The sequence below is a fragment of the Nomascus leucogenys genome, chromosome 25 (genome assembly GCF_006542625.1).
Source record: "Nomascus leucogenys isolate Asia chromosome 25, Asia_NLE_v1, whole genome shotgun sequence".
Lineage (NCBI taxonomy): Eukaryota > Metazoa > Chordata > Mammalia > Primates > Hylobatidae > Nomascus > Nomascus leucogenys.
The window spans coordinates 25,118,440-25,132,533 of NC_044405.1; the positions used below are offsets into that span (position 1 = coordinate 25,118,440).

General features: G+C 43.6%; 1 protein-coding gene across 1 annotated transcript in view; it reads left to right on the forward strand.

Moving 5' to 3' along the window:
- Window positions 1–14,094, forward strand: part of PCP4 (Purkinje cell protein 4) — a 64,313-nt gene that overhangs the window by 19,137 nt on the left and 31,082 nt on the right. Inside the window, exon 2 of the mRNA XM_003280257.2 lies at window positions 11,533–11,584. Within this exon, the coding sequence (XP_003280305.1) occupies window positions 11,533–11,584 (52 nt within the window). The remainder of the gene's footprint in view (window positions 1–11,532; window positions 11,585–14,094) is intronic.

Genomic DNA, 14,094 nt, shown 5'->3' on the forward strand with positions numbered 1-14,094 from the left:
AGTTGAATTGTAGGTGGCTTTTTGCATTTTTCCTTGCACATTTATGTTCCAAAAATTTCACAATGGCCATATCCTACTTTTGCAAATAGAAAACAGTGTTCTTCAACATGAAAATTGGCACAAAGAAGATTTTTTTTTAAAGTAGAAAATGCGAATTTTAGAAATATAGCTGTGAAAAAAAAGTACAAAATTAATTCCAATAAAATAAATCATGGATACCTGAAAATGATGGTACGTTTATAAATGTTTTGCCTAAACTGCAGTGATGCGAATTAATTCTCTTACCATAAAGGTCAGGAGAAAAAATGGTAGGAATAGAATATAGTATTTGAGGCAGAATTTCAGCCTTTGGGTCTTCCAGAGGTGAGAATGAAAGAAGAGAGGAGGAATTAGAAAGGTTAATGCATTTGTCATTGAAAATCCCATCACTTTTTTTTAACCAACTTTTTTTTTTTTTTTTTTTTTTTAAAAACCTTCTAGCTGAAGTTTTCTTTTGACATGAATTTCTACACCTTTAGGGATTAAATTAATGCTCAATTTTTGGAATGTTATTAGGAGAATTATAGATGACTTAAAAATATCACTGGCGAGAATTTAAATCTTTTCTGTCTCTATCACAAAATGTAGGCATAAAAGTCTTTTCTGCTCTTCAGACAAATTCAGCAACTTTGATTTCAAAGTTGCCTTTAATGATAGGTCTTCAGTGTTCCTGAGAACTCATTTGCTTAATGATCGAGGTGGCCTCAAGCAGTCGTCAGCTACTTGCTTACCTGCCCGGCTGTTGATGCCATTTCACTGTGCAATCCCTGTGGCTTTGTTTCTCTGTTCATTTAAAGGTGGATCATCTAAGAGCCTGATTAGCCTTTGTCAAAATAACATTAAATATAGTACCATAGTAACAGGCCTTTTTGTTTCTTTATAAACATGGTGATTCAGAGAAAGCAGACAAGAAACCCTTAGAAGGGCTTACTGGGGTGACTGGAGGCAGTCCTGCATTTTGTGTCTCTGCTGTGTGGGGTATTAATTGTGCGAGGAATATGCAATATCTGAAACTTCATGGTCCCCATGTGCAATATATACCAAAGATATGCGGATTTGTGTTTTTCCCCTTTTTTATGATCCATCTAGGGAACTGCTTGTCGAGATGCTGCCATTCCAGGGTAACTAAAAACCCTGAAACCATTAGAAGTGTTGATATCAGGATGCTACAGCACAAAAAGAAGACAGCACTGTGGAGAAAAATAACTTAAGAGAAGACACATCACCGGGGGATAGAAGGTGTTAAGTAGCACTTGCTAACAAGAGCTTTCAAGCCACCATGAGAATGAGATGGATTTATTACTTTCTTCCTTTGCAGAATCTCAGCAACTTCGTGGTAGACAGGGGCCAACAGAAGTCAGATGTTGGGAACAGGGGGCAAAATTTTAAAGAAGACTTAGGAACAAATACTTCCTTTCTTTTCATAGAGATAAACCACCCATTTAACATCACTCAACAACGGCTCTTGTGGTAAATGCTGTCATTGATGAACAGGTGGGGAGAGCATGGCTGCTGGGTCCTGGTTCCTTAGATGTGGCCAGTAGGAGGCATGGATTATCATTTTCCTTTGGCAGGGAGGGGACTGAGACTTCAATGAGGAATTTCTCCAGTGATACGCAGCTGGTGGGGACAGTCAGTGGTTGGCACACCTCCCTCAAGAGCTGACAGCGGTGTGAGTTAGGGGACTCCCCCACTGCCCCTGATGTCAATCATTCTTGGGTCTCAGCTCCTCCCCTCCATGCTGAGATGGTTGCTTTATTCTCTGCCTGGCCCTCCAGGCTGTGAGCCACCATAGTGGGAGCAGTGGGTCCCTTCTGCTTGGGATCCTCAGGCCTAGCCCAGGACCTGGCTCAGCAAAGGCAAAAACGAACAGTCCAGGAGTTGGTCCCCTGACCTGGCTGAGTCTGGGTACCTGTCTGACCCCGTACCCGTGACTTTTTCTCCTGACAGCTTTGCACATTGGTAAATGTACCTAATTTCCACGTTTCACTTTAGAAAGTAGCCTTTGCTTCTTAGCCTGGGAGACACCATAGTCCTTTAACTAGAGAAGTTTTCCTGTGCAGTAGCCGTGAGAGGCTGACAGCAGGACTGGGAGGAGCCCATTTCACTTCCATCCCTGGGTGGCTTGATCACTGGGCTGAGAGGGAACGCCTCTGTGAGTCAGGGGCCTCTGTGGGTCCAGTTGTCCCTTGTTCCCTATGGATCTGGCTGCATGAGGACTCTCTCTCTCTTTCTAGCGTTGCCAAAGCCAGATTTATGAATAAAGCTCTTCCGAATATTTGGTGGCCACATAGGCAAGTCTACTGGCGAGATGGGAAAGAAAGGGAGGGGTGTATGGTACCCTAAGAAATTTGGGGGTGACCTGGGCCCTGACAGCTTCAGAAGCCTCCTTATTCCCTAACCCTTAGGGGTCTTCAAAAGTGGTGAACCCCCCCAGTCCAACCATATCTCACCAAATTAAATATCAAACCAAGTTCTTTTTTTTTTTTTTTTTTTGAGACGGAGTCTCACTTTGTCGCCCAGGCTGGAGTGCAGTGGCACGATCTCAGCTCACTGCAAGCTCCGCCTCCCAGTTTCACGCCATTCTCCTGCCTCAGCCTCCCGAGTAGCTGGGACTACAGGCGCCTGCCACCACGCCTGGCTAATTTTTTGTATTTTTAGTAGAGACGGGGTTTCACCGTGTTAGCCAGGATGGTCTCTATCTCCTGACCTCGTGATCTGCCTGCCTCGGCCTCCCAAAGTGCTGGGATTACAGGCGTGAGCCACCCCGCCCGGCCTCAAACCAAGTGAATACAGATTTACCCACTTAAATGCTAGAGGCATACATTCAGAAAAAAATTATTAGACTGCAATTTGGACCCCAAATTTAACCAGCTGGAATTCACTTCGCATTTCATATTCCTCAATCTCTGGAATGAAAAATAAGTGTCTTTTAATGGGAACTTGTATTTTATCCTAAAGATGGAACAAAGTGTACTGGGCTGAATTATTTCCCAAATAGGCATGATCTGTCTCATGTTCTGGGTTATGATGAATGATAAAACAGGTTTGGGTGAGTTGGCTTCTTACTGATATATGAATAGCACACTGATTTTATGGGTATGGACAACAAAGGGTGGAAGCGAGGCCTTCCACTGCAGCATTCTAGAGGTAGTATAATAAATACTCTCAAAACAACCACAGGAGTCCTTCAGGCCCAGGCATGGCCCATGATACAATGAAAAGGTTTCAATGACTGTATTAGAATAATTTTCTGAAAGCTTGGAATTACTGGGTTTCTCCAATCTTTTCCTTACTTCAGGGAGACATGGTGACTAGAGTTGGGTTGAGCCACACTGAAGCCCAAGGCAGAAGGAAATATCAGTCATTCCAATCCTGTCTATTTCAAATTTTAATATTTATTTATCTATCTATTTATTTATTTTGAGACAGCCTCACTCTTGTTGCCCAGGCTGGAGTGCAGTGGCATGACCTCGGCTCAGTGCAACCTCGGCCTCCCCAGTTCAAGCGATTCTCCTGCCCCAGCCTCCAGAGTGGCTGGGATTACAGGCATTTGCCACCCCACCCAGCTCATTTTTTTTTTTTATTTTTATTTTTAGTAGAGACAGGGTTTCACCATGTTGGCCAGGCTGGTCTCAAACTCCTGACCTCAGGTGATCCACCCACCTCGGCCTCCCAAAGTGCTGGGATTACAGGTGCGAGCCGCCGTGCCTGGACAAAAATTTAATATTTTATTCATCATGACGTTTTGCAGTACTTTTTATTTGAAAAATATTGCATTAACATATGATTTATTTTGATTACTGAGTTTCTTGGAGCCCTCTTAAATTTTGTGCCCAGGGGAAATGCCTTGCTTGCTTTACCCAGTGGTGGCTATTTCAAAAACACTGTGATTTTTGTAATGGATTTCACAAGGAAGAATAGTAGACTGAGAAGTCATCGAGTTTTTTGTTTTCAAAGGAATTTGTTTGTGGGACTGTTAGTGATGTTCAGGATGCCAGCACATTTTCTATTCAAGCCCTGAACTGAAGACCTAGGTATTAATGATGTTGCACAGCTCCTAACTGTAGCATACATATGGTCAGACTTATCTTTATGTCCATTCTAAGCTCAAAGTACAGACAGAAATGGATCCAAGGCCAACTATTCACGTGGAACTTGATGTGGTCCGTTCAACTAGCAGGGTATTGAATATGAAGGGATTGTTTGTGATTTTGCAACTTAGTGAAAAAAAAATAGTCACCCAGCCATGTCTGTGTGCTGAGTCAGACACCTCTCATGTGTCACTAGGCCCTCTCTGAGGACCCCCGTGGGTGGCTGACTCAGCGTGGGCTCTGCAAACTTCAGGCAGTTGCACAGTAACAGCATGTCATCTCCTGCCCCCATCAATCACCTCCACCTCCACCCCTTGCCTTGGGGCTTCCTCATCAACCCAGGCAGATGCCAGGTGCAAGACTTTGCATGGTCCAGATGCATGGGGAATTGGTGCTCTGTGGAGCACCTTGGATCAGCGAGAGACGGCAGCTGGTGGTGTAGGGTCCAGCCCTACGGGGCTTAGTGGGTGTTCTCCCCGTGTGTGGAGACGAGAGATTGTAATAAATAAAGGCATAAGACAAAGAGATCAAGAGAAAACAGCTGGGCCTGGGGGACCACTACCATCAAGACGCAGAGACCGGTAGTGGCCCCAAACGGCTGGGCTCGCTGTTATTTATTGCATACAAGACAAGGGGGCAGGGTAAGGAGGGTGAATCTTCTAAGTGATTGACAAGGTGAAGCAAATCACATGATTACAGGATAGGGGGCCCTTCCCTTTTAGGTAGCCGAAGCAGAGAGAGAAGGCAGCATAGGTCAGCGTTTTCTTCTCTGCACTTATAAGAAAGATCAAAGACTCTAAGACTTTCACTATTTCTTCTACTGCTATCTACTATGAACTTCAAAGAGGAACCAGGAGTACGGGAGGAGCATGAAAGTGGACAAGGAGCGTGACCATTGAAGCACAGCACCACAGGGAGTGGTTTAGGCCTCCGGATGACTGCGGACAGGCCTGGATAATATCCAGCCTTCCACAAGAAGCGGGTGGAGCAGAGCGTTCCCTGACTCCTCCAAGGAAAGGAGACCCCCTTTTGCGGTCTGCTAAGTAACGGGTACCTTCCCAGACACTGGTGTTACCGCTCGATCAAGGAGCCCTCAAGTGGCCCTTATGCGGGCGTGACAGAAGGCTCACCTCTTGCCTTCTAGGTCACTTCTCACAATGTCCCTTCAGCACCTCACCCCATGTCCGCCGGTTATTCCTAGGTTACATTAGTAATGCAACAAAGAGTAATATTAAAAGCTAATGATTAATAATGTTTATAATAATGATTGATAATTGTTCATGATCATCTCTATATCTAGTTTGTATTATGACTATTCTTATTCTAACTATTTTCTTTAGTATACTGAAACAGTTTGTGCCTTCAGTCTCTTGCCTCGGCATCTGGGTAATCCTCCGCCCCATGGTGGATAACTCTTTAGTCTTCTCCCTAGAGCCTCTGTCCTCAGACACAGTTCACACAGCTCTCAGGGGCCACACTGTAAGATCAGCAGTTAGAATTTTGTGTTTTAAAACTTTTTTTAAACTTTAATTTTTGTGGGTATATAGTAGGTGTATATATTTATAGGGGACATGAGACATTTTGATATAGGCATGCAATGTGAAATAAATACATCATGGAGAATGGGATATGCATTCCCTTAACATGTATCCTTTGAGTTACAAACAATTCAGTTACACTCTTTTAAGTTGTTTTAAAATGTATAGTTATTATTGACTACCATCTCCCTGTTGTGCTATCAAATAGTAGGTCTTATTTATTCTAACTATTTTTTGTACCTATTAACCATCCCCACCTCCCCTATTCAGCCATAAAAAAGAGTGAGATCTAGTCATCTGCAACAACATGGATGGAACTGGAGATTATTATGTTAAGGGAAATAAGCCAGTTACAGAAAGACAAACATTGCGTATTCTTACTTACTTGTCAGGTCTAAAAATCAAAACAATTGAACTCATAGACATAGAGGGTAGAAAGATGGTTACCCTCCGGGGCTTGGAGGATCAGCATTTGGTTATACCTCTCAATGGCCAGTCTGATGAAGAATCCTCATAGCAGCTGCCTCTCCACTCCCCACCTTCCCATCCTCTCTCTTTCACTTCTGGCACTGCCTTCTCTAATAAAACCGTAGTGCAACTGGCATCTGCCTCATGCTCTGTTTTCTGGGAAACCCAGACTAATAGATATTCTTCACTACTTTCCTGCAGATCTTGGTGCAACAGAACTCTCAGGAAAATTTACCTCAAAAAATTGTATCTTTAAACACCTCTCTTGCCTTTTTATGGATACTGGGCACGTATGAGATTATCAGAGGAAATATTTAGAGGCACAAGGATCTTCATACACCCATTTGTTATTTAGGTTCCCTTTAATTGGGGTTTTATTAAATTCTGAAGCGCTCTACTTTTATTCATGAACACTGCCAAGAATGGAAACCTCGCTTTCTGAAGCTGTGTGAGTTGCTTGGCACATGTTTAAGAACCCAGAGAGTCTCATCTGCCTCCCTGGATCCTCCTGTGGCCCCTCCACGGAGTCCCAGCACACGCACCACCTGCCTGGCACAGGGCCAAGGATGCAGGCTGTGATTTTGAATTCCTGTGTTGAACTTTAGATGGGTATGTAGCATGTTCTAATGGTGAAATAAGGACAATATTGAAGGAAGTCATTGTGAGGGAAATGTGCCTTTTGTTTGAAAGAGCCAAGTGGTGTTACTATTTGTGATCGTGAAGGTCAATCCAAGTGGAATACACTGTCTCACAGAGGGCCACCTGTGTTTTGTGGAGGTCTCTGGAGATAACAATAGGGACATTGCTCTAACATGTTTAAAGAGGGAGGGCCAGTGTCTCTGATGATGTAGATAGACACAGAGCTGGCTTGAGCACCAGGGACGCTGATTTCAGGCGGTTGAAGGAGGAAGGGGGTGTCCTTCTTCTAGACTCTTCGGTGAACATCCAGGAAGATGCCATGTCTGCATGGGGACAAGGTGTTGCGGAGGGTCCCAAACAGGAGCATTTTATGAAAGAGAAGTCATTAGGGTGGGTGTCAGGCTGGAGATGATCAGGACAAGAATGAGAACATCTGAGCTGAGTATTGTGACATAGACTGCAAGACTCATGGTGGCATCCTCCTGGGAGTGGAATTATTAGACAATCTAATGGATCTGGTTTTGCTGTAGTTGAAGTTGATGCTGACTTTTTCCTCTACTACCACCCTACTACCCCCTTCCCCAGAAGAAAAGATAAGCGAAATCCCACATGTATCAACCCATGCTCTTCTTAGCAGTCATAACTGACTCACTCTCTAGATCCCTTGGAAAACATCAAAGAAGATATCTGCTGACAAATTCGCAGATATCTGAATGCATATTCATGAAGCTCTCAAATACTCTAGTCCGTAGTTCTCTAGATAATTCTAATAGCATATTTTCTACACCTGCATTAAGTTGGTCATTGTGGCTATGCATATTTGTTTAGGGAGAACTTGTACTGCCTTCTGCATAACCTAACATATTAAGCTATATTGATATCTAAACCGAATGACACATTGGTGGCATTCATGATACCATTGAATCATTTCTGAAATTCCTAAGAAAGAGCTCAGGATTCCAGAATCTCATATCAGGGTTTGCTCTGAAGCCAATTTATTGTGCCCTGTTTCTTGAATACTTGATTTCATTTATTAGTTCAATTATAATAAATAATACTTTTGAACTATGACTACTTCTGTTTAGTGGGCAACATATGTTCTTAGGATGATGAACTTGTAGTTGGAGCTCATTTAGAACAGAGATAAGAGGTCACATCTTCTCCTATTTGGGGATGAGAGTCGGGTGGAGAGAAAAGGCAGCCTCTTCCCGAAGACGCTAACTTCTATCACCTCATGAAAAAGAATCTTTTCCTTGGTTGCTTAGAGAATGAACTACCTCCATCTGTCTGTTCATTTGACCATCCACCCATCTACCCATCCATCTACCCATTTATCTACTCATCTGTTCATCTATCCATCCATCCATCCATCCATCCATTCATCCACCCACCCATTCATCCATCCACCCACCCATCCATCCATCCACCCACTCATCCATCCTTAGGTCCATCCATCCATCCATCCATCCATCCATCCACCCACCCACCCACCCATTCATCCACCTATCCATTCATCTACCCATCCATTCATCTATCCATCCACACATCCATCTGCTATTTATTTTAGTAGAGCCTAGCTCTGGGTGCTTATGTTATTTAAACATTAACAAAGATCTGATAGCATTTCTGGAATTGAGCCCGTGGCTGTCATTTGACTCTGCTTACTCCTAAAAGCCAAGCATTCTTAAAACTCCAGCCTGTGGTGTTAATGAAGTCACATTTACCTTCAAACTCAAATCTTACTGCCGCCTAACTCCCCACCCGCTGATAGAGGCCCTCAGGAGGGATGCTGCACACAGTACTGAGAGATGCTTAAGTACAGTGGCTAAAAGGAAGGGCTCCAGAGCCAGCTTCTTGGGGGCTGAATTCTGCCTCTGCCTCTTCCCCACTTTGTGGGCTTGAGCAAATTCCTCTCTGTGCCTCAGGATATAATTGGTAAAGTGAGGCTGATGAGGACACTAAGGGCATCTACCCCATCAGGGATGCTGTCAGAACTCAATGAGTTGATGATGCTTGAGCGCCCTTGAAGCCTGGCCCCATCAGCATGAGCCATGATTACCCGACACCCAGCCTGGTGTAGACTCTCTCCACTATAAGTTCAGTGAAACTGCAACTGCCTGGCATTGTAAAGACCAGACCCTGGGAATAGGGTAGCTCTTGGAGAATTCCCCCTCTGCCCTCAGACCTCCATTGAAAATGTCAAAAGGTCTCAAAGAATTCTGAAACGAGATACTTTGAATAACGAGTTCTTTTTTGTCAGGATTATTTTTTGATGCGCGACACCTTCTCCTATGACATAAATCACCTTCATTGTGTCTCCATTAAATAGAACCTGACATAAAAACCCCATCTTAGAAATCCCGAAAAAATGACTCCTTTTATCCCCTGTGCACATTTCATTTTGGTTTTCCTCTGGTTTCTAAAAAGTGATCTTTTATGGAACAAGTTATTCATGACATTTGAAAGGCATCCATGTTTAAGGCATTTAAAGACAGTGGGGTTGAGCATGCACCTATTTTGCACTTGCCTTCCATTTAATTTGACTTTATTCTACTCTAAAACACTGTTCTTTTATTCCGTGAAATTTTCTTTTATTTGAGCCATCTATGAATTATGCAGGGAAAGATACTGGATTTGAATGCCAGAGTTTAATCACCTGAGGCGGCTGTTCCATCTCGGATTTTGTCCAATTCAGTAGTAGTCAGATTTCCACCCGGTGCAGCAAACGTACGAGCCTTGTGTTTAAAAAGAGGAGGCATCAACATAAGGACAGACAAAAAGAAGCAGGCATTTTTACTTGCAAATCTACTATATTTAAGAAATGGTTTAACTGATTTAAATCATTTCACATTGACTCAGATGGAAGGTGAATGGTCTTGGTAATAAGTGGGAAGCTTTACTTTGCTTCTTTATTGGGTTATTGTCTGCATAACGCAATAAGCGCACACGAGGATGGTTCACTTTGTTAATATAAATCTGGATCATTTACTCTATTTATTTATACTTCTCAGACTCTGAAAGCAAGGTTTTCCCAGATGACCCATTTACCATTAATTAAGGGTTGACAAATGACCTGAGAATTTCTTACGACAATGTTGAATGTCAAAGGGAGCTGATTGTTATTTTTCTGATATTGTTTTTAAGCTAAAGACCTGGACCCAAATATGAATTTTGACGGTACCTTATCCCTTAGTCACCTATCATGGTTTTCTCCTTGTTCAGCACTCTGCTGTTTTTTTCTAGGATCCCATTCAGATAGTGGCATCACAGTAGCAATTCCTGAGGTCAAGGAAGTCCAGGCTCCAGTCTTGACTCTGCCACTCATTAGCTGCATGATCTGGGGCAAGTCATGCTCCCTACCTCCCTCATTTTCTTCATCTGAAAGTTAGAGACTTGGCCAGGCATGGTGGCTCATGCCTGTAATCCCAGCACTTTGGGAGGGCGAGGCGGGCGGATCATGGGGTCAGGAGTTCAAGACCAGCCTGGCCAACATGGTGAAACCCCATCTCTACAAAAAATACAAAAATTAGCCGGGGGTGGTGGCACGTGCCTGTAATCCCAGCTACTCTGTGGGCTGAGGTAGGAGAATAGCTTGAACCTGGGAGGCAGAGGTTGCAGTGAGCCGAGATCCTGCCACTGCACTCCAGCCTGGGACAGAGTGAGACTCTGTCTCAAAAAAAAAAAAAAAAAAAAAAAAAAAAAAAGTTAGAGACTTTATAAGCTTTTCAGTCCTTTTCAACTCAAAGCATACTTTTTGATAACAACCAAAAAGTGGGATTGACAAAATGCTTCTCTCTCCATCAACTAGAATCACGTTAAGCTTTGAGGAAACACCCTTTCTGTTTACATGTGTGGTGCATTTCACGCGGCTCCCCAGACTTCACACCCAGAGAATCTTGCCCAAAGAGTTAAGTCTAACCTTAAAAGACTTCATACTTCTAGTTAACCTGGTAAAATGAAAATGCAAAGGCTAGGTATAAACAATGGCAGAAAAAATAGTTTATAAGTAGGAGGAAACATAAGAGTTTCTTAGTTGATTAAAATTTATTTAAAAAGAAGACATTGGGCCGGGCGTGGTGGCTCACACCTGTAATCCCAGCACTTTGGGAGGCTGAGGCGGATGGATTACGAGGTCAGGAGATCGAGACCATCCTGGCTAACACGGTGAAACCCGTCTCTACTAAAAATACAAAAAATTAGCCAGATGTAGTTGTGGGCGCCTGTAGTCCCACCCACTTGGGAGGCTGAAGCAGGAGAATGGTGTGAACCTGGAGGGCGGAGGTTGCCATGAGCCAAGATTGCACCACTGCACTCCAGCCTGGGCGACAGAGCCAGACTCCATCTCAAAAAAAAAAGACATTGGACATGGTGACTGGAATGAAAATACAGCAGCCTAATGACCATCATTAACAAAAGTAACAATGCTGATCTTGTAGCTGATACAGAACCTTGGCTGTTGCCTTCATATTTGCAGTGAAGTTGTGCTTGATCTCCCTCCTGGTTTCTCTTGTTACTGGTGACCTGCATTCCTAGAGCAGTGGATGTGGATGACGGGGTCGGTCTGTGCAGCTTCAGTACATCCTTTCTTGGTGGATCCATTCCTACTCTCACTAGCACAGTGTTTTAGCCATCTGAGCTAAAGTAACATAGAACTTGATATAATGCAAGAGATGTTTGGAACAATAAAAGAGACAAAAGTAATGCCGAGTATATCTGATAACAATTTCTTTTTTCTTTTATTTTTTTGCCTTTAGCGACAAGGTGCTGGGGCAACCAATGGAAAAGACAAGACATCTGGTGAAAATGGTAAGAGGACATGAATAGTCCAAGTTCTTTCTCTTTTGCCATCTGCAGCCCTGGGTACGCAGCAGGTGCGGATCATACATCCCATCCCAATCAGCTTTCTATATGTGTCTGTGCTTCAGCTTACAGAGGATTTTAGCAATTCACAGTGAGCGCTGAGGTCTGGTTTTACGAAGGAAACTGAGCTAGCTAAATGCCATGATAAGAAGTTTCCCTTCCATAGGAGGACTCCCATTTTGGGCAACATGGTAATTACAATGCAAATCTGGTTCTCTGCTTTCTTCATTAGGGTGGGCGAGAATCATCCAAGTTGTTGTGAGGATAAAATGAGATCAAATGAGATAAGTGATTTGAAAACTGTGAAGTACACAACTTCTGAAATGATGTTTTAAAACTTGCTTCAGCCCTCCGGAGCACACAGGATGCGGTGCTGGTCCGTTGGAAGGTGCTGAGTCAGTGAATGTCACTGCAGTGATTCACCAGCAAATAAAAACGATAGCAGTGACAGGAACATTGCATCCTGCCTCTTCATGTGCCCATCTCAACCATGATCCTAAATTGTAGGAATGATCATCATATTTTTATGGATCAGGAAACGGAGGCTTGGCATTGGGGTGAGATTTAGCTAGAAATGGGAAGTCCATGGATCCTGAAGGAAATAGAGCCAGTTGGAACCCCAGGTCTCTAACTTTAGCAATTGACATAAGAACAAGCATAATAATAAAAAATACCCAGTGGTATGCACCAAGGGCCGCAGCATAGTTCTGGTGAGGTGAGACTCTGGGTGTTCTTCCTTTCTGTTAACTCAAGATGAACTCTCCTTTTATGGAAAATGACTCTTGCTGCCGACTGGATGAAATTGATGCTGGTGTCCACCAATCAGACTGTGGATAATGCCAATCTGAAATACCACCTGTTAAAATTCCCTGGGGCCTGACAACCCCTTTGGAGCCTCTGTGGTGGGTGGTGGGTGGTGGGTCTGAGCTGAGCAAGACTCAAGTGTGAGAATGTTGCTCTGCATCTGCAGCCTGCCAACATGCCCACCCATTTAGGACAGTCCTATTGGGCAGGGTGAGTGCAGTGCTCCCTGGATAAAGGGGTCATCATATCAATAAGTAGAGAGGTGGGGGCTCTACAATGTCCTAATTGGAGCTAGGGGGCTGGGAGAAGAAGGAAATAAGGTTTTCCATGAGGCTGATGGCTCTTCCTTTGCTGCCCAGGGCTTCCCCTGTCTCCTGTGTGTGAGTTGGGGTGGGTGTGTGGGGTACTGGCAAGGAAGGCACGAAGCAGAGGAAGGAGCAAAGGATGGGGCTTAAAAGGGAGGAGCATACTGTAGTTGCCTATATGAGGAAGGACCCACTGCCTGCCATAGGGGAGCATAGGGCACTGTGAGCCTCCACTGATTTTCCCAGTTCATACATTCATAGCCATCTTTCACGCAAATTCCTTTCCACTGAACCTCACAACCTTAGAATTACAGAGTTTTACAGTCAAAAGACTTCTCAGAGATCCTCTATTGTAGTGATTCTCAACTTTTTTTTTTTTTGAGACAGAGTTTTGCTCTTGTCGCCCAGGCTGGAGTGCAATGGGACAATCTCGGCTCGCTGCAACCTCCGCCTCCAGGGTTCAAGTGATTCTCCTGCCTCAGCCTCCTGAGTAGCTGGGATTACAGGCACCCACCACCACGCCTGGCTAATTTTTGTATTTTTAGTAGAGACAGGATTTCACCATGTTGGCCAGGCTGGTCTCGAACTCCTGAACTCAGCTGATCCACCCACCTTGGCCTCCCAAAGTGCTGGGATTACAGGTGTGAGCCACCACACCCAGCCAACATTTTTGTTCTCACAACTCCTTTCAATTTTAAAGAATTCTTGAGGACCCCAAAGAACTTTTGTTTATGTTGGTGATATCTATTGATGTTTGTCATGCTGGAACCCTACTGACTCTAATAGAGATGGTACCGAAGAAAAGACCTGGAGGCAGTGAACAAGACATAGGATTTATTGAGGGGAGTTACCTCTAGGGCAGTCCAGCAGCGATGGGCTGGATAAAAGAACCACAACTGCCTGTTAACAAGCATGCAGTTTACACAACGTTTTCACTTGGCACCCTCCCTCTAGCAACTTCTACTTGGCAATCTACATTCATTCCAAAACAAAGGTCCCCAATCCCCTGTATGGCCTGCATCCCATGGGATGGGCTGGGAATTCAGATGTTCTTCATAGATAAGAACGAATCTCTAGATTGGCCACTCCCAGATTCCTTAGCTTGGAACTCAACTCTAAGCACACATTCTTCTTAGACCATAGGGTCATTCTCAGGGTATGCTTAAGTTAGGCTATTGATATCAGGTGTATCTGCCATACACTGTCTCCTATGTTAGAAATTAAAATGGAGAAAGTTTTAAATGGTTTTCTTATTAATTTATTAAAAATAAAATAATAAACCTACTACATGTTAATGTAAGTAACATTTTGAAAAATGAAAAGTCATTATATTTTCCAAAATGGAAA